Genomic DNA, 19,278 nt, shown 5'->3' on the forward strand with positions numbered 1-19,278 from the left:
GATAAATAGAATGATATTTGGAACGCATTTATAAAAAATACAATGACTTATTAATAATTTTATACTTGCTAGAATAACTGTACTACTTATATACCCATGTGTCGTATTGTATTTTTAAAAAATCTCTTTCACTTTATGTCTGACTGAAAATACTAAATAAAATAGAAATAAATAATAATAATAATAAAAATAAATAAATAAATAATAATAATAATAATAATAATAATAATAATAATAATAAAGTGTTCTTTAAATCCCTTCCTCAACCAAGAGAGATTTGTTACAAAGACTCTCCAGTTTTGATGGTGGGGGAGCGAGGACATAGGAGGATTTTGTGAGGCCACAGTACAGATTGCAGGCATGGGGGAAACCTAGAAGTATTAGCACTGCCCGGAAAGCAGGGATTCTTTGAAGAGACTGGCTATCTGGACCATTTCAACCTGGATTCAGGCCCCCTTTCAGAACCAAATCAGCCTTAGTTGTCCTGATCTTACTTCTTCTCAGAAGCTTTTCTTACCTCTGAACATAGCATTCTATTGCAATACCCCTGTGGGAGGGGTACTCATGGACACTGCTTTAGTTGTTCTGATCCTACTAGAAGGTTGGGTTCAGAGAACAACATTGGGAAAGTGTCTCTCTGCCCCCTGGCACTTGTGTTATAGGCTGCCACAAGGCACGATACAACTACAGATGCTATTTAACTTTTATATGAAGCTGCTGAGTGTGTGAATATTAGGTGGGACTATTAGGGTGTTCCTGGTATGCCAATGATGCCCAGCCCCATTTCTCCTTAACTTCTGGGACTGATGCCTGGCAAGATGGAAATACTACAGATGAGCAATTCTCATGTCTAGGAAATAGGTCAGTTGCCTGTTCTGGACAAGGTTGCACTCCCTCTGAAGTTGCAGGTACACAGCTGCAGGTACACAGCTTAGATCACTCCTGGATCTAACTTTCCCATTTGAGGCTCAGATTTCCTCAGTGGCCAGCTTTGAATGGTGCATCAGCTGTTCCTGGATCAAGAGAGCTTGGTCAAGCACTGTTAATCTTGTGGATAGATGACTGTAATGTGCTGTGTGTGGGGCTACCCTTGAGGCTAGTTCAGAAGCTGCAGCTGGTGCAGAATTCTGCAGCCTAATTCTTATCAGATGTTGGATACCACCAACATGTAACACCTGCATTGATGGAGCTGCCCTGGCTGCTAGTACACTACTGAGTCATCTTCAAGGTCTTACTATTAGTGTATAAAGCTCTAAACAACATGGGGCCAGTGCACTTAAAACATTGCCTTATTTCTTCTACCCAGATGGGGCAGCGGGTAGGTCCTTTGCTTTGGTCACAGTCGAACACTACCTATGGCTAAAGATGCGGACACACAAGGCTATGGTATTGAGCAGTTTGTTTTCATTAACAAAGCAAACAGCAAATACATTTTCTGAAGAATGAAATGAAGCACCATGAGTAACTGTCACCATTAGATTGACCTCTGGAAAAGCCTCAAGAAGGGGAATTTGTAATTATCAAGTGTCTTACTTTGCAACCCTAGCACTTTTTAAACATCATTTTTGAATGACTAATTATAACAGACCAAAACTACATATTCAACTAAACATACATATTAAGGAAAGAACCTATAACATACTTGGAAAGAGAGAAAAGGCATTAAAGTATTTACAGGCTTGAGATAGTGGCTTTTTATGCAAAAGCTGCAGTGAGTAATATGAGTGTTTTGAGAAAATATGCCTTTGCAAATGTACAATGTAATATCTAAAGATTTATTCAGCCAACACCTCATAATCAACTCTAAATCTGAAGGGACATAAATGCATTTCATCAGAGATGAAAATCTTCAGTGACTGCTAAAATGAGAATCAAAAATTATTACAATCTAGTAATTTGGCTTGCAGCATGCATTAATCAGAAATCATAATAAATCCACATGCTTCTTAGACAGCACATTAGTCAAACAGTTTTGTATGATAACGACATTGACTAATGGGCTCCAACTTAGAAGGGTCAATCATAAACTCATCAAATGCTTCATTTAATTTCTTAATTTGGACAAACACAATTTGTTTATGGGAAAGATATCAGGTGTTCATGAATGAATAATGGCTAGGAAACCAAACTCCATTAATCAGCTCTTGATTACAAATGACTCCAAGATTGTTTATTCTAATTTCATTCATTTGGGTCAACAAAGAAAATATGAGCAAATGAAACTATTTGGTAAAAAATGGCACTCTTATTTCTCTGTATTTAATGAGGTAGTGATAAATACTGTTTCAATAACACAATGATTTTATTACCTGCGTTAAAAGCATTCTTGTTCAACAGAGAAATTAGTTCAGATGATTTATAATGAAAGTACAGAGACATAAAAACAAAGCTATCCTTTACAAGTAAATAGGTGTACAACTGCATAAGATTGTTCTGTTCTCAACAAGACCGACTTTCTACTGTAAATTGACTGAGGCAAAACCCAAATGTGTCGAAGCCTTGCGAAGAGACAGGGCAAGCAGAGATAATCTAGCACGGATGAGCAGAATTTCAATTACTATCAACTGCAGACCAGATTATAGTAGCCCATCAACCATACCTGGCTTAAGAGCAAGAAGAAATCCTCATCTGTCACAGCTTCCATGCCTGATATGCTACCCTATCCTTCCTTGAATGCATTTCTAAATTCATGAGAATTTGTGGCAGGAGGAGGACTTTATTTGGGGGCCATGAGCAAATTTGAAATGAGTGAGTGGCAACAGCAGCCAGTCCAGCCAAATTTGACGTGATAGCAAGCAGCAGAACTGGCTTGCTGGGAATCTCTCAAAATCTGGCACGCCTCTAATTGGGACAATGTGCTTGTAACAACAGTGTTAGACGGGCTTCTCACCCAGCATTTCCCTGGGTCAGCTTGGGTCATTCCACCCGGGACAAGAGAAATAGCCACATACTAAATGACAGCAGGGAGGCATAACGACAGCAGCCCCAGAAGCACAAAACATAGTAAGTTGTGTTGCATGGAGTCAGACCACTGCGCTCATCTAGCTTAGTACTGTCTACATTGACTGGCAGTGGTTCTCCAGGTTTCAGGCAGGGTACACTCCCAGCCCCACCTGGAGATATGGGGGATTGATGCTCTACCACTAACCTGCTCTCCCATTGCACTAGGGACCAGCTTCATCTTGTGTGAGGATAGCCTGTTTTTCCCCCTAAGTTTCCTGCTGTGCTTCTAAGTGAGGAAGTTGTATACAAGTGAACTGAGTTCTCTCCACTCTGTATCATGTACCTGTGTAAATGCCTCTGTGAGTGTCTTTGCAGATCTGGCTGTCTCAGGGATCCTGCAGACCCCTTCCTTGAACATTCAGGTTCAGTGAGGGGAAATGCTTGTGGAATGTTCTCCCAAGGAGGTTCGGCTGGCACCTTTAGGCGCCAGGCAAAGAGGTTCCTCTTTAACTAGGCCTTTGCATATGGACATCCAATGCCCTTTTAAATGTGCTGTGGAAGTGGAGATTATTGGTTTGTTGTTCTGTTTTTTATTATGTATAGGTAGATGATAGATAGATAGATAGATAGATAGATAGATAGATAGATAGATGATAGATTTTATGTTGTGAACTGCCCTCAGATCTAGAGATATAGGGTGGTATACAAATTTAATAAAACAACAACAACAACAGGTTTCCTGCCCTTTTCCTTATAGAGATACAAGGAAAAAGATGCGGGCAGTATTCTGCCCAATAATTCAGCATGAGGCAAACCTGCTCTGTTTCCATAATTCTAGCCAGTGAGTTACAACAGAACTACGACTGCTGAAGGGCACTTTCAGGTTTAATTGCATTAAACATTGCAAAGTTTTATTTTAAAAATCAGTAAGTTTTTTTAAAATATCATTTTGAATAGATCAGTGATCTAAAACATTTCCTTAAAAATATTCTTATTCTCTGAGACACAAGCAATAATCACCATTCCATAGTTTCAGATGCAGATTTTGACAGATTTCACATTCAAAGAGCAAATAGTGTCCCTATACATTCATAAATTTTATGCATGGCCATGAGAAAGAGACCGTGTACTGAATAGATTGAGTATTTTTAAAAAATAAACAATGATGCAGACATATATACTATAAAACTGTAACCAAAACCTCTCCACTATTGCTTCTTTTGAATAACAAAACTGAAGGATGATAAGCATCCAGAGATTTACAGGGGAGTTACATCGCTGCAAGTTTTAGGATTTTAGAGAAAGAACAGTTGTTTTTATAATAAATGGTATTTCTTTGCAGATAATAAGAGTTCTCCAAAAAGTTAATGCAGCTTGGAGACAGAAAATGCCCAAAGCTTTAACAGAAGACTTCTCTCCTCTCCTCCTGTTGAGGCTCAGTCCTGCTTCGTGGAAAAGCACAGAGAACAGGAACAATAGAAGTGTGATTTTTCTTTGAGTTCCCAGTGCTGACTACTTGCCATGTATGTTCTGGCATTGGCAATAGGATCCCTAGCTCCTAATGCTTGATGATTGAGAGAGGGGAGTCCTGCAAAGGAACGCCTTTCCACAAGTATTGGTCTAGTTGCCATCGTCTGAAAGAATCTTTCATGAATTTGGACTGCAGAATTCAGCAGTGATGGTTGTGAGCTCTATCTCTCTGGAAATGGAGAAGGAGCCCTGGAGTGGGTGGGAGTGGTGACATGTACAGGGCAAGATGCCTATGGCTGAGGCCATCATGTCCAGGAGTTGGGATAGCTGCATGATGTCCACTGAGTGGGCATGCAAAAGAGGACTGATCATGGATACCCTCCTGAGAGAGAGAGATGCAATCCTGCTTCGTGTCCATCAGTGCTCCCAAGTGCTGAAGTTGGTGGGAGGGAGATGGCTCTTCGAGGAGTTGAAAAGAAAAAAGGTCGTTTAGATGGGCTAGCATCAAGTGGAAGCTAGCATCACGTGCCTGTGAGAGAGAATTGTAGAGCAGAACAAGAGGTTGTCCAGGTAAGGGTATGCATGTACACCCTGAGGCTGAAGACTCAATACTAGTAATGAAAGTCATTGTAGAAGAAGCATAGCAGCAGTCATTTTTTTGTGAATAACAGGCTATGCAAATTGGACTCCTTTAGGTCTCTTCAGGCTAGAATGTCTTTTGGGTGGAGAGCCTCTCTGATGGAGGATAGCATCTCCATCCTAAGCTTCCAAACTGGTTTAGAAATTTGAGGTCAAGTACTGCACGCCAAGATCCATCCTTTTTTGCTACCATGAAGAAAACTAAATAAACACCAGAGAAGGTATCTTCTCAGGAAACTACCTTTGAAGAAACCTGGCGAGTATCCCTCCTGCTGGTGACAAGTGGAAGGAGTCCGAACAGCTGCTGGAGACCCTGGTGAGTGGATGGATGTGCATTGGGAGTGATGGGTCTGCTGGGACCAATCTTGGAATCTGGGACAGTTCCACGAAGGCTCACCACCAGTGAAGTTTCTCCCATGTCTGGAGGATCATGAAAGTACTGGAAGAGACCAGAGGATTGTCTGGGGAAGCATTTTTCCTTCTTCTTTGTGAGTGAATGAACTTTTTGTTGCTGGTGGTTTTGACCAGCACTTCCTTGAAGTCTGCCTCCCACAAATTTGGGTACTTCACTTTTGGATAATTCAGATGCGTTATCAGCCAGCACAGTCTTCTTCTTTTTTTAAATATTTTATTAAGGATTTTCTTGTTTTACAGAAGTAAGTGTAATGCCTCACATTTTTTCCCTGTAACATTTTTACAAATACGTTTCATTTGTTGAGACATTAGGGGGAGAAGAAAAAAGATAAAAGAAAAAAAGAGGGTGGAGGGAGGGAAGATGGGTGGGGGTAGGGTCGGATGGCGATGTTTCTATTATGCTTAATGTATGTAGAGTTTGGTGTCAGCGTTGCTTGTGTTGTTCACTTGTGTTCCTTTGGTGGTGAGAGGGGTTCGGGTTGGCCTAGGGTGTGGTTGTTTATTTGTAACTGGCTGTGGTGATCTTTGTTTTTGTGTGTGAGTGGGGTGGGTGGGTGTTTTGGATCAGGTTAGCCATATTGATTTGTATGCTGTTGGTGGATTATTGTCATTGTCTTGTTGGGCTGTGTATGTGATAAAGGGGAGCCATACCAGGGTGAAGGCATCTTCTTCTGTTTGTCCCCGTGTCAGTTTCAGTTTATTGGTTTATTTTTCTAGTAGGGCTGTTTCCCATGCTATTTGGTACCATTGGTCCATGCTTACTCCTGACAGGTCTCTCCAGTGTCTGGTGAAGCACAGTCTTCTTGAGTTGTATTACTTCAGTGAGAGGAGGCTTGGATGTAGTCATCTGAATATATGAACACTGCTGAGGAGCAACCCAGAAGCCTTGTGGGAATCTTGGTCCTTAGAGGCTTGAAATGGAGGGGGGCACCTGAGCCATGACAGCAACTTCCATGTATGAGGATAGGGTCTCCTGCAGAACTGACTGAACTGAAGAGCACAGTGGTACTCCAAAGTGCTCTCTGCCACTTGCCATGGACACAAAGAATAGAATGAGAGTAGTGGTCCCTTCTTCAAATTTGCCATGGCTGCCACTTTCAGCTGCTGATAAAGGCTGGAGAATCTCAAGCAGCTGGACACTGACCATGGCTGCCCTTCATGAGCTTTTTGATTGCCCAAAGGCACTTTGGAGCACAAGGCAGGAGGAATTTTCCCCATCGAGAAACATGGTTGGAGAGAGTCCTATCCTCTTGGAGTGGGGCAGGGAAATGAAGGCAATGGGGAGCTAAGGTAAACGGGGCTCTCATTTTTTAAAGAGCCAGACACTGGGGTCTTCCTCCAGGGGCCTTCTAGCGGTTCCCTCACTGCGAGAAGTGAGGTTACAGGAAAACAGGCAGCGGGCCTTCTCGGTAGTGGCGCGCGCCCTGTGGAATGCCCTCCCTTCAGATGTCAAGGAAATAAACAACTATCTGACTTTAAGAAGACATCTGAAGGCAACCCTGTTTAGGGATGTTTTTAATGTTTGATGTTTTGTCATGTTTTTAATATTGGGAGCCACCCCGAGTGGCTGGGGAAACCCAGCCAGATGGGCGGGGTATAAATACATTATTATTACAGTTGTACCTCTGGTTATATACTTAATTCGTTCCGGAGGTCCATTCTTAACCTGAAACCATTCTTAACCTGAGGTACCACTTTAGCTAATGGGGCCTCCTGTTGCCGCCACGCTGCCGACGCACGATTTCTGTTCTCATCCTGAAGCAAAGTTCTTAACCTGAAGCACTATTTCTGGGTTAGCGGAGTCTGTAACCTGAAGTGTTTGTAACCCAAGGTGTTTGTAACCTGAGGTACCACTGTGTTGTTGTTGTTGTTGTTGTTGTTGTTAGGCAAGAAACAGATGGAGAATGATACAAGGCAGCTATGGGGAGAAGAAAAAAGTAAAGAAAGGAGTGCTCAGTAAGGAGTGAGTATGAGCAAGAGGGGAGGAATAAAGTCTTCTGTTTAAGCTTTAGGTATTTCCGGTCTCCAAGCTGTACGGGAAGCTGCACTGCCTGTTTGGAGACCTCTGTCATCCACGAGAGAGATGCATTTGGCCTAATTTTATAATCCTAAGCACTCCTAGCATAGTCTTGCTTCTGAAGAATAATGCTTAGGACTGAGCTGTATATACACAAAGTAGGCAATTGTACAGAGAAATGAAACAAGTAGTATTTAAATATAAAATATGTAGCAAATGAAGAACCTTTCCCCACAGAATAACAATTCTTTCTTTAAAAAATGATAAGGGATTCTTGTTCTGAATCACCATCTCCATTGCTGTGCATTAGCTCAACAGCCTATATATATATAATTAATTTTCTTGGCAAACTTTGCTAAATACAAATAGATATAAATAACTTAAGGTAACTACAAATTTGTATTTGACTTGAGATCAATGACAAGCATGCAAGATTCAGCTGCACATAATTAGCACACATTTGCATCAGAATAATTTATACCATATGTTACAACATTTGCAAAATCCTATAGTTATAATCTAAGCATGAGCTACTTTTATTTGGAGCTAGAAAAATTACAGCCAGAACAGCAATTCTGAAAAGTTTGGGACGAATTCTGAAATCAATAAGGTCAGCTGGAAAAATTGTTAAAAACACACACAGTACCCCATTCTTTAATAACTAGGCCAACCTTGTATAATTGTTACTATCTGGGGGGGGATTAGACTTTACCCACCACTATAAATATAGAATATTTGAAGTATATTTTCCTTCGAAATACTGCATTATAATTCTGTTAGTCATCTAGACCTAATACAAGTTAGGTTAAAGTATTAGGATTTCAGATAATTTCATAACTGATTTGTGGTGTGCCTTTTGGTTTTAGAGATGGGACTGAAAAATGGGCTTACCATGAACCAGTTCTGTGAGAGAACCACCATAAGCTCAGATCTCATATATGCTCCTATTGTATTTCACATGCTGCCTGTAACCAATCTGTGCTACAGAAACCAAAGCATATTGCTAAGTTTTTCAATGGAAATTAATTTCAAATTTGATCAACTTTAATCTTTATATTTGCAAATATGGAGCCGTCAGACCACTGGCCAGTTTAGCCCAGTATTGTCCAGAATGATGGGGAGTGGCTCCCAAGGCAATCAGGCAGAGGTATGACCCATAACTTCTTACATAATTTTTAAATATGGGATTGGACTTGGGACCTTATGCATGAACAGTAAATGACAGCTGGGCTAGTGAATGGACACTCTTGTGTTCAGAGTACAACACGCAGGCCCTCTCTTCACCCTTCCCATCAAGAAAGGAACTTCACCAGCTCAAAATCCATGGGATCACTAACTAATTTTGCCAGAGCTTCACTTTGAGAGTGGAATGGGGTGCAGTGAGCAAAACTTCAAGCTCCTGTACCCACAATGGCGAGCTACAAAGTGTTGTTGCCAAATACCATTCCTCCATATTCCTCTTTTGCCTTTGCTTTGGTTAGACTGGAAAGGGAGGGGGGGAGATCCAGATTTGGCTCAATTTTCCAGTAGCTGATCCTTCTTCTAAATAGCTGGTGCTTGAATCCTGGCACGATGGAGGCACTGTAGGAGTGGTTCCTGTGTCCAAGAAATTGGTCAACTGCACTTCCCCTGAAGTAGCGGGTTTGCAGTATGGGGTTGCTTCTGGATCCGGCTTTTTTACTAGAAGGCCAAGTGTTGCCTCAGTGCCTAGAAGCACCTTTTATTGGCTACAACTGGCACGACAGCCACAAATGTTCCTGGGCTGAAAAAGCATTAGTTCGTGCACTTCAAGATTGGATTACTGCAATGCTCTTCACGTGGGCTTCCTTGCATTTGATTCAGAAGCTGTGGTTGGCGCAGAATGCTGCGGTACAACTGCTAACAGAAGCAATTGTTATCATACAACAACTCTGCTCAGAGACCTGCAAAGATTGCTAGTTTGCTACTGGGTCAAGTTTAAGGTGTTACTCTTAGTATATAAAGCCCCTAGCAACACGGGACCAGTTTACTCGTGAGATCGCCTTACCCCCATATATGCCAATTCAACCGCTTCAGTCTGTAGAACTGGCATGCCACAATACGCCTTCTATATTTGTAGGAAATCAATCTTTTAGTGTGGCACTATGCACACTTTGGAACTCCTTGCCTATGGACATCACACAGGCATCTTCACTGTACTCTTTTAGGCACCTTTTGTTTAGGCAAGTTTATTCACACAAGTAGACTGTTAACATGTCTTTTAATCTGGTTTTCATCTTATCATTCCTTTTAACTATTTTCAAATGTTTTAAATAGTTGGTTTTAACTGTGCTTTGCAGATGCTATTGTTTTATTCTTTCTGTAAACTGCTTTGAGGTTTTATAACAATCAAGGGGCATTGTAAAATCAATCAATCACATCTTAATGCAAGCAAAACGCCACATTGCCACTCATTTTTCAGAACTGCCTGCCTCTGGGACAACTTTGAACTGTAGACTTGCAATTTTCCACCTATTTTATTCTATTAATAAAATTCAATTTTGGGGGAAAGTTTTCCCCTTGTATTTGTTGCTCCATCCCTTAAACTAGACATTTCCATTTTGTACAACGTACAGGAAAATTGTACTATTTCCCTATTTGTTACCACCTACCTTAAAAATGGCTTTGCATAACCATTGAACACTGGAAGAAAAAGGCCACCCAATTTAACTAAGCAATTTTCATTAAAGGAAAAATAAGCAAGAATCTATAAAGTAATGAGTGATCCTATTAGTTCCACCAGACTAAAATCATACAGTCTACGTATGTGGTCTTCTAAGCCACATCTGTCACGAACCATTTTGGAACCATGGATTGTAGACCACTTATTGGGAAAGACTGAACAAATACAGATTTGTCGTTCTTAAGAATTATTTCATGAAAGACTGAAGACAACCATACAAGAAATGCCCTAACACATTTGCAGCAGCTAACACTAATATATTTGTATTTTATCTGTCCAATTCATTTATAGGAACATTTTCTTTAAAAAAAAAAGTGATGCAGAGTTAACTGGAACAAACTGGGTATATAATCACAGGATAATGAGTTAAACAGCCAAACAGGCAGATAAGCTGTCAAACAGCTCCATTAAATATAAAACATTCATTATTCCTCTGTCAGTTTTTACCACATATTGCTAATGTCATATTAACATCTCTATTCTGAAGTCTGCTTTAAACTATCAACAATTCTGTCTTTAAAATACAGTATTTTGCATGCTCTTTTAGAAACAGATTTGAAATGCAGATTCCACACACAGATCAGACAGGCATTTCAACTCAGGACCTTTGAAAGCTCACATCAATCAACTTTTGTAATTGTCTTTATAAGCAGCAGAAGAGAATCTTACCAATATGGCAGATTTTCACTATGTCTTTATATGGTAGTAGAAATTAACAGTTCACAAATGTTCACATCTATTTTATTTTTTTTCAAAATCGCATTCTTAAATAAAACCACAATTATTCAAAATATGTTATTTTATAAACTATTAATAATTTCTTATCAGAATAGGAAATCCATTTTTTTAAAATGCTGCCTCTCAAGTGTTTGAGAGACATGGGATACATTTAATATACCAACAAGCACGAATCCTTTTATGGTTCTCTGTCATTCAATAATGAATTCTGGAAAAGAAATCAGAGACACCCAAGTGGTTTGGCAACTGTAAGTGACAGAAGCTATGCTAAATCCTCTGTTTACACTGGGGATTAGCTGAGTAGATTGTGAGCAGCAAACTGAGCTGTCCATGGTCAAGGGAACCTGTTCCTTGTCAGCCTATAGGGCACAAGGACAAAACATGGTCCTGGTAGGAAGTGACCCATAAACATATTCCAACGAAGGATTTATACAAAGCCAGTCTGCCTCATAGAAACTCCATATGACCATTAACTGGACTCCAAGGCTTGCCAGGAGGCCTAATTACAGGTCTACAGAGCCCAATAACAAAAGCTGAAGAGCTTTAGCCTAGGGATGATCTGCTTTATACTGACTTGAGAGAGTCCATATAGAGTGACAAAAAGAAAGAGGTTTAGCTTTAAAATTCTCCCAAGAGAGACAGCATTGTAACTAAGCTTGGAAAGCGCACATGCAACATACTTCAGATAGGCTTAAACATACTACCCTCTCAAAATTAACATTCAGCTACTGCCTGCTTAACATCTGCTAAGTTGCTGTGATATTGTTAGACTATGCTAAAATGGCTTTCTTCTGTCTAACTATTGAGAGGGATAAGTAAATAAAGTCACTCAAATATAAATTTATAGTTGATAGCAATAATCCTTTCTGAGTGGCAGTTCTTACGAGCACAAAATTAGTTTCTTTAACAACTCATTAAAAGCGCTTATGTGACTTTAGTTATTACCCTTACTGTGTAAATATATCTACAGTCTGTCATTAACATGAAATCTCTTACCAATATCCAAGCAATATAAACTAGATTTGTGCTCTTATAAACACAGATTAGTAGTTTAGGCTTCTTGAAGGCATACCTTACGTAAGTTCCAGAGTGACTGAGTAGTTATTAAACTTTATATAAAAATTACCTAAAAGCACCACGAACATGGTAAATAGACCAGGAACATGAAGTGCTTTCAAATACACAAGCTAAAACAAATAAACCCCAAAATACTATCCCAAAACTCTTTTATATGTGCTTTGAAAACCTTTGTCTGTACTTTAAAAATCAAACTGAAATACTCAGAAATTCAGACATTTTTGGTGAACACTCAGATATGCTAATGATGTTACACACATTAACACATGCAATGGTTACTAAAACAGAAGAAACATTGTGCGAACTATGAAATACCAGTTTTCCAAACTAAAGTATATGATTACATATTATTTCCTAGGCTAACTACTTGCTACTTGAACTCTAGAAAGGTTTAGTATTTCAAAACATGAAAGAAAACTTATGAAACATAAATGAAAATCTTAATATGTGTTGCAACCATACAGCTAAATAGTTGTGTGTTTGTGTGTGGGTATAAAATTTTCACTCCTCACAGAACAAGAAAGCATAAAGATCAAAATGTTGATTTCCAATGTTGTTCAACATAATCCCTAATTTTACAAAAGGAATTCAAGGGACCGTTTATGCACTTGTTCTTTTCAATGTTTAAATAAAAGTTAGGAAAAAGATTTCAAATTTAATGAATAACTTTAATGTATTTTCCAATCCCATAATTCATTTAAGAGTAATCTGGACCTAAGGTTTAAACTTCCATTTTAAGTTTTTTAGATTAAAAAGTGTCACAAGAACCTCAAATATGCTTTGAAATCTACGGGCTTCTGATCACAATGACAAAAAATTCATAGTATCTTTAATACATTCTCGAGGTGTTAAATTAAAAAATGAGGTGTGACAGCTCAGAGCAGTATAAACAAATTGTGCTTTTCAAGGTCTGCCCTGTCACATCTACTTTATAATTATATGCTTCAGAGACATATTAAAAGAAGGGGAGAACAATGCATAGTTTCAAACTATGACGGAGAAGATGCTACACTGAAGAATGTGAGTATTTATTGGAAAATGGAAAAGAAAAGAAAGTTTTGCTTTTGAACAAAAGATTTCTGCAAAACAGTATCCCCTACAATAGTTACTGTATATTCCACCATTAGGTTCAAATACTAGTAAGAAAACACAAAGGTGGAAAAGTAAAATATGTTCTTATATGAAGGAGTAGATAGTTTAAAAAACCTTCGTTTTTGTCTTTTAGGCTAAGGTATACACATTTTTTTTTAGATCATTATCTCCATGATCAGCTGCTCTCTAATGTTTTGTTGTAAATAGAAGATAGGTAGCCGTGTTGGTCTGTCATAGTCAAAATAAAAAAAATTCCTTCCAGTAGCACCTTAAAGACCAACTTAGTTGGTCTTTAAGGTGCTACTGGAAGGAATTTTTTTTATTTTATTGTAAATAGGTATGGATATAAATAGAGAACTGTAGCACCTCTATTAAATATATTTAAATGGCAGTTCTGCTAATTGACCACACAATCCGAAGTATGTTTATTCAGAAGAAAGTTCCATTACGTTCATTGAGGCTTACTCTCAGGTAAGTGTGAACAGGATTACAGTCTCATTTAGTTACTGTACTGCCATAATACTTTATGTATTTATTTTTACGAATTATATCACACCCTTGGTCAAAAGACCTCAAGGCAGGAAACTTTTGAATTACATGAATGAGCCAAAATATAAAAACAAAACATGCAATTTTCAGTTAAAATAATACAACGCAGGTCAAAAGATTTCATAACTCAAAGGCCTGGATGAAGAATAAAAGCTTCACCTGGCACCAAGAGATGGATAGGATGAGAGCCAGTCAAATCTGAGGAGATAAGGTACTCCAAAATTGGGTGCCATTGCTGAGAGGCACTAAAACAACATTATTACTTCCATCCATTTACTTACCAGCAGCTTCAAGAACCAACTGTAATCTAGCTTTCGCCTGTTCAGCCGCGGACTAGAAAAAGGGAGGAAAAAGGAATAACTATTATTTTTTATTTATCAAACTTGCAACCTGTCATTTCTCCCAAAGGAGTCCAAGACAGCAAACACCAAAATGATAAAACAGATACTATTAAAATTAAAATATAAACATATTTAAACCATCTAAAAACTTGTTATGCAGTCACATACTCTCAGAGCTGATAATTTCAAGGTTGGCAGGAACAGTATCTTCCAGCTGCCAAATGCCTGGGTAAACACAAATGTTTTTAAATTCCTCCTGAAAGTTAGTAATAAGGGACACAGATGCATTTCACCGGGGAGGACATTCCACAAACAGGGAACCGCCACTGAAAAGTCCCTGTCACAGGTCAATGCCAACTGGGCAGCAACCAGCGGCACCACTAGCAAGAGGGTCTCCTCCGCAGAGTCCAAGATCAGAGTTAGAAACCGATATATATATAAGCTAGGAATCAAATACCACCTTAAACCTAGGTTACAGTCAACACAACAGAATGTCTATTCACCAGGGCGTTGGACTAGATAACCCTTGGGGACTCTACAATTCTACAATTCATGAGCAAAACTACATTGCTTGGCTGTAGCTTGCTCTTACAACAACAACAAATAATAATAATAATTCTTTTATTATACGCCGCCCATCTGATTGGGTTGCCTCAGCCACTCTGGGCAGCTCCCAACAAAATATGAAAAACACAATCAAACATCAACCATTGAAAACTTCCCTGAACAATTCACTTGCCCCAGTATGCAAGAAGGAGAAACACATACATTGGAAATGGAAATGGTATTAACTATGAACTAAGGCAAAGGTTTTTAAACTGTAGCCTGTGAGTTCCATTGGGTGACCTGGGGAAAGGCTGCAGCACAGACAGACACCTGCACTCAGCCCCACACTTACTTCACTTAATGTGATGATGGAGGACTAAGATGCCCAGCAATGGGTCCATACACCTTTTGCTGTGCACAAGTCAGCTGACTCAATGGAGATGTCAGTCACCAACCTTGTGCCCAGAAATTTCCACATAGTCACAACTGGACCTGCATCAGTAGCTAAACATGCCTGGCACTCAGGAAATTTCGAACAGTGCCCACGATTGATACTGGTGAAGGTTTGCTTTTGGTACTCAGGTCCCAAGCCATTGGACAAGGGGAAGAGAAATTTCATTACAATCAAATGGTATATAAATCTTGTTAAATCACTCACTCAATTAATTGATAAAATATTGTCAACCTCTGCTCCTTGGGCTAGGGAGCAGCTGGGCATGCAAAAGTCAAAGCTCACACCCCACACACATCTTCATGCAAGCAGGCATAAATCGTTGCATGAACAGAATAAGTTACTCAGCCTTAAATGGGATACAACCCTTATATTCACTTGATACATATTTAATAAATGTAAAAGCATGCAAATTTCATTTTTCATTAGCTAGCATTTAAAATTGTTCAAAACAATGCTTTGGTAAACAAAATAACAAAAATGATGTGACCTGTTTAAAGCTAAGCAAGCGGCAACAATATATAAACATGTAAATGCAGCACTGCATCATCATTCTCAATACTGACCAACAACCAGAAATAGAATTCAGCATTCATCTTATGTACTGAGCCACAGAAATTGCCTTTATACTGCTCAACTACAAAATGCCGACCCGTCTGTTCAGATTGTCTAAGGTTTAGACTCTAAAACACTGTCTCAAGTGTACAAAAGCCTGCTCATGTGAGCAGTAAGAATGATTATTTCATATTTCTCTGGACATGTAAACTAGTTTGCCTAATGGTGTCAATTAGAGCATCTTAACTGGATCTATGTCAACAACATAAACTGTCTCCAGCTACACAGAATTGTGTCTATTGTAAAGAATCCTCAAGCTGACCTCATGCCATTTTGAAAGTATGCAATGCACCAATCATGAACTTAACCATCACTATATTTGCCTGCCTACTTTTTTACGACTCCCAACAAATTTTGCATTTACATTACTAGTATTCTGAACAGTTTGCCTTCTGCTAACACAGCCTTATAAATCCAGATGTGAATATTACAAAACGGACCCAGTAACCCCAAATGGACCCTATAAAACCAACTAGAAAAAAATTATTAGCTTGTAATATTACAACTGATTTATATAAAGCTTTATAATAAATACGTAATTTTAAATGGATAGCAGTAATTGTTTGTCTTACTGTTGGCCGTGCTAGAATAAATTGGGAGCAATCATTCTCTTCAGCTTTATTCCGTTTACAATAATTGTGCCAGTGTGGTTCAGTATATATAACAACAACAGAAGGATAAGGGGGAAATGAAATAGTGTTTTATTTTGCTTTTGTCCCCAAAGAAAATTCTACAATAGGTCACATCTGAAAATAGACATATTGATTCTATGATTCATTAGGCATAAATATGTTAGTTAATGGATTCGGCCTTATAGTACTTGCTGTATTTCATATATATAACATAGTTGATATATAACACTCGCTCTATATACAAAAAGATATATAAATATTATTCTTTTTGTAAAAATTACAGAACTTGATGGTTTTCAACAGCCCCAGTGAAAAAACAAATGTATGAAAGAAATCGATTTAGGTAATAAGGGCTCTTGGGGAGGGGATCCAAGCAGATAATAAGATGCAATCTGAGGAAGCTAAATAATACTACTTAAGTCCCAATAAAGCCAATATACTTTTAATATCAATGCTAGATCACCCTAGGTACCCATAATCCCCACACAAGTTTTTGTGTATTTTTATATAAACATATATTTGGTTTTAATCTATAGCCTAGTTTGCATGTCACATTAAGGCAAGTACAGTGGTACCTCTGGTTACGAACTTAATTCGTTCCGGAGGGCCATTCTTAACCTGAAACCGTTCTTAACCTGAGGTACCACTTTAGCCAATGGGGCTTCCTGCTGCCGCCGTGCAATTTCTGTTCTCATCCTGGGGCAAAGTTCTTAACCAGAGGTACTACTTTCGAGTTAGCGGAGTCTGTAACCCAAAGTGTTTGTAACCTGAGGTGTTTCTAACCCGAGGTACCACCGTAAAAACAAACTATGGTTCAAAGTGAATGCGTTGTGTGCTGGTGTACACTGCTGAAAAGTTCTTCTTCCATTTCCCCTCTGCTCCTGACAGAGTCTGGCTTCTCATGACACCAAAAGGCAAACCCAGAGTGGTAACCGTCATTTGCTCTAGGCTTCCTCCTTGTGATTTATTTGGAGAAAGGAAACCACAAGCCTGAGTTTGGAGTTTACAACCAGTGGCAGTACAGCAGAACCAGGGGAAGAGTGCTGTGGGAACTTTTGAGCACTAACACACTGCTCATTTGCATTAAACCATTGCTTGTTTTCAACTACGGTTTAATGGAAAGTGTGAATCAGGCATATGTTGCAATCCTGCCTGGGGGCTTTTATAGGCAAATGATGGGATATGAATCTTCTAAATAAGTAAAAATACCAACCCAATATGAAAGGCTTATATGCACAAGGCCAACACACCCATGTATACTCAGTAGTAGCCCCACTAGAAATCTGTAGGAACAATGAGCAGTAAGTCCTACTGAAAATTAAGAGAGTCGCATACAGCATTTAAGAAAGCAATTCATGTACATGAATGAAGAAATGTACAGAGATCACTTTTAAATAATTTCCTAAAAGGATGCAATCTCTGTAGAGAACAAGTGGTATGTTGTAGAGATGAAAGTTCTTCCCTAATCTCTCTCTTCCTTGATGAGACATGTAATGGAAATTCCCACGATGGGATATGTCTAAGCTATACAGGAAGTTCTCTCTTGAGATAAAAATCATATCACAAAATCATAGAATTGTAGAGTTGGGAAGAGACCTTGAGGGTCATCTAGTCTAGCCCCCTGCAATGAAGGGATCTCAGGTAAAGCATCAATGACAGATGAGCATCCAACCTCTGCTTAAAAACTTCCAAGAAAGGAGAGTCTACCACCTCTCGTGGGAGACTGTTCCACCGTTGAACACCTCTTACTATCAGAAAGTTCTTCCTGATGTTTAGTTGGAATTGCCTTGTAACTTGAATCCATTGGTTTGGGTCCTAGCCTCCAGGAGAAGGAGAAAACAAGCATGCTACATCTTCCATGTGAGAGTATATGATAGCCTTCTTCAAACATCTAAAGGTCTCTCACATGGAAGATGTAGCATGCTTGTTTTCTCCTTCTCCTGGAGGAGAAAACGTCTCCTCTTTACCAGGCTAAACATACCCAATTCCCTCAATTGTTTCTCATCAGGCTTAGTATCCAGACCCTTTGGTTGCTCTTGAAAAGGTTGTGCTTACGTGTGTGTGTGTGTGTGTGTGTGTGAGAGAGAGAGAGAGAGAGAGAGAGAGAGAGAGAGAGAGAGACTGCAGACTGGAGTCTCCTCACAAACAGGAATCACAGATCTATTTACAAGTAAGAACATCAGCCAACTGCCTAAACAATAGGACAGCTGTCAGCTTTGAGAAGTGGGATAAGTCAATTTCACTCCTAAAATACACACACACTCTCTCTCTTTGCATGTGTGTGTGTAGGGGAAATGAATATTCCCATATGTAGACACATGCTTGCATGAAGGAGAGAGAGACTAGAAACTGAATGTATTGAGATAGGAGGCTGGGAAGGGTTTTAGCTTGCAGTGGTAGACAGGAGAGTGAAGCCCTTCTTGTCAAAGTATCTACACATCAAGTGACAATCCAGAGTACCTACAAAATAGCAGATTTACTTGTCAGGAAAGGGCTCATTACAAACTGGGATGCTAACTCCTAACCCATGTGTACATATAAAAATATGCATTGAACAGCAAGGGAATGTACAGAAATTTTAACTATTAGTTTGGACCATCGTTCGTTGCTCTTACAAAAAGGAGAAATTGCACTTATTCAGTCTATTAATCCTCAGTAAGAAGGCAGTGCCTGCACAAGCAGCTCCCTACAGCCAAGCACAGGAGAGCGAAAGGCAAAACACGGCACATTATGTATCTCAAATCAGAAACACTGAACTAAGGGGCTAGTGATCACAGCCATTCATATATTACAAATCACCTGGTTAAGTTCACACTGACATCAAGACAAAATTTAGCCTGCACATTTCTACTGAGTTCATCTAGTATAGCAACTGATTGCAGTCGCAGAAATAGTAAGGGCCAAATTAGTTTATTAGTGCCCTTCCATACTACATACATTTTAAGAGGTGCCTCCCATCTAGTAAGTGGCCGATATTCCGTTTCTGGTTTAGGACCAGTGATGCTCATTTACGCCTTATTATTTATTTATGCTATTATTATTAGTTCCTAGTT

At 39.2% G+C, this 19,278-nt stretch overlaps 1 protein-coding gene across 3 annotated transcripts in view; it reads right to left on the bottom strand.

The window, feature by feature from the left end:
* RSRC1 (arginine and serine rich coiled-coil 1) overlaps nucleotides 1-19,278 on the bottom strand; it is a 165,981-nt gene that overhangs the window by 66,397 nt on the left and 80,306 nt on the right. For all 3 annotated transcript variants that reach the window (XM_082224561.1, XM_082224559.1, XM_082224560.1), the window contains one exon: nucleotides 13,922-13,973. In XM_082224561.1, the coding sequence (XP_082080687.1) occupies nucleotides 13,922-13,973 (52 nt within the window). The remainder of the gene's footprint in view (nucleotides 1-13,921; nucleotides 13,974-19,278) is intronic.

Source organism: Podarcis vaucheri (genome assembly GCF_965113315.1).
Source record: "Podarcis vaucheri genome assembly, chromosome: 5".
NCBI classification, from domain to species: domain Eukaryota; kingdom Metazoa; phylum Chordata; class Lepidosauria; order Squamata; family Lacertidae; genus Podarcis; species Podarcis vaucheri.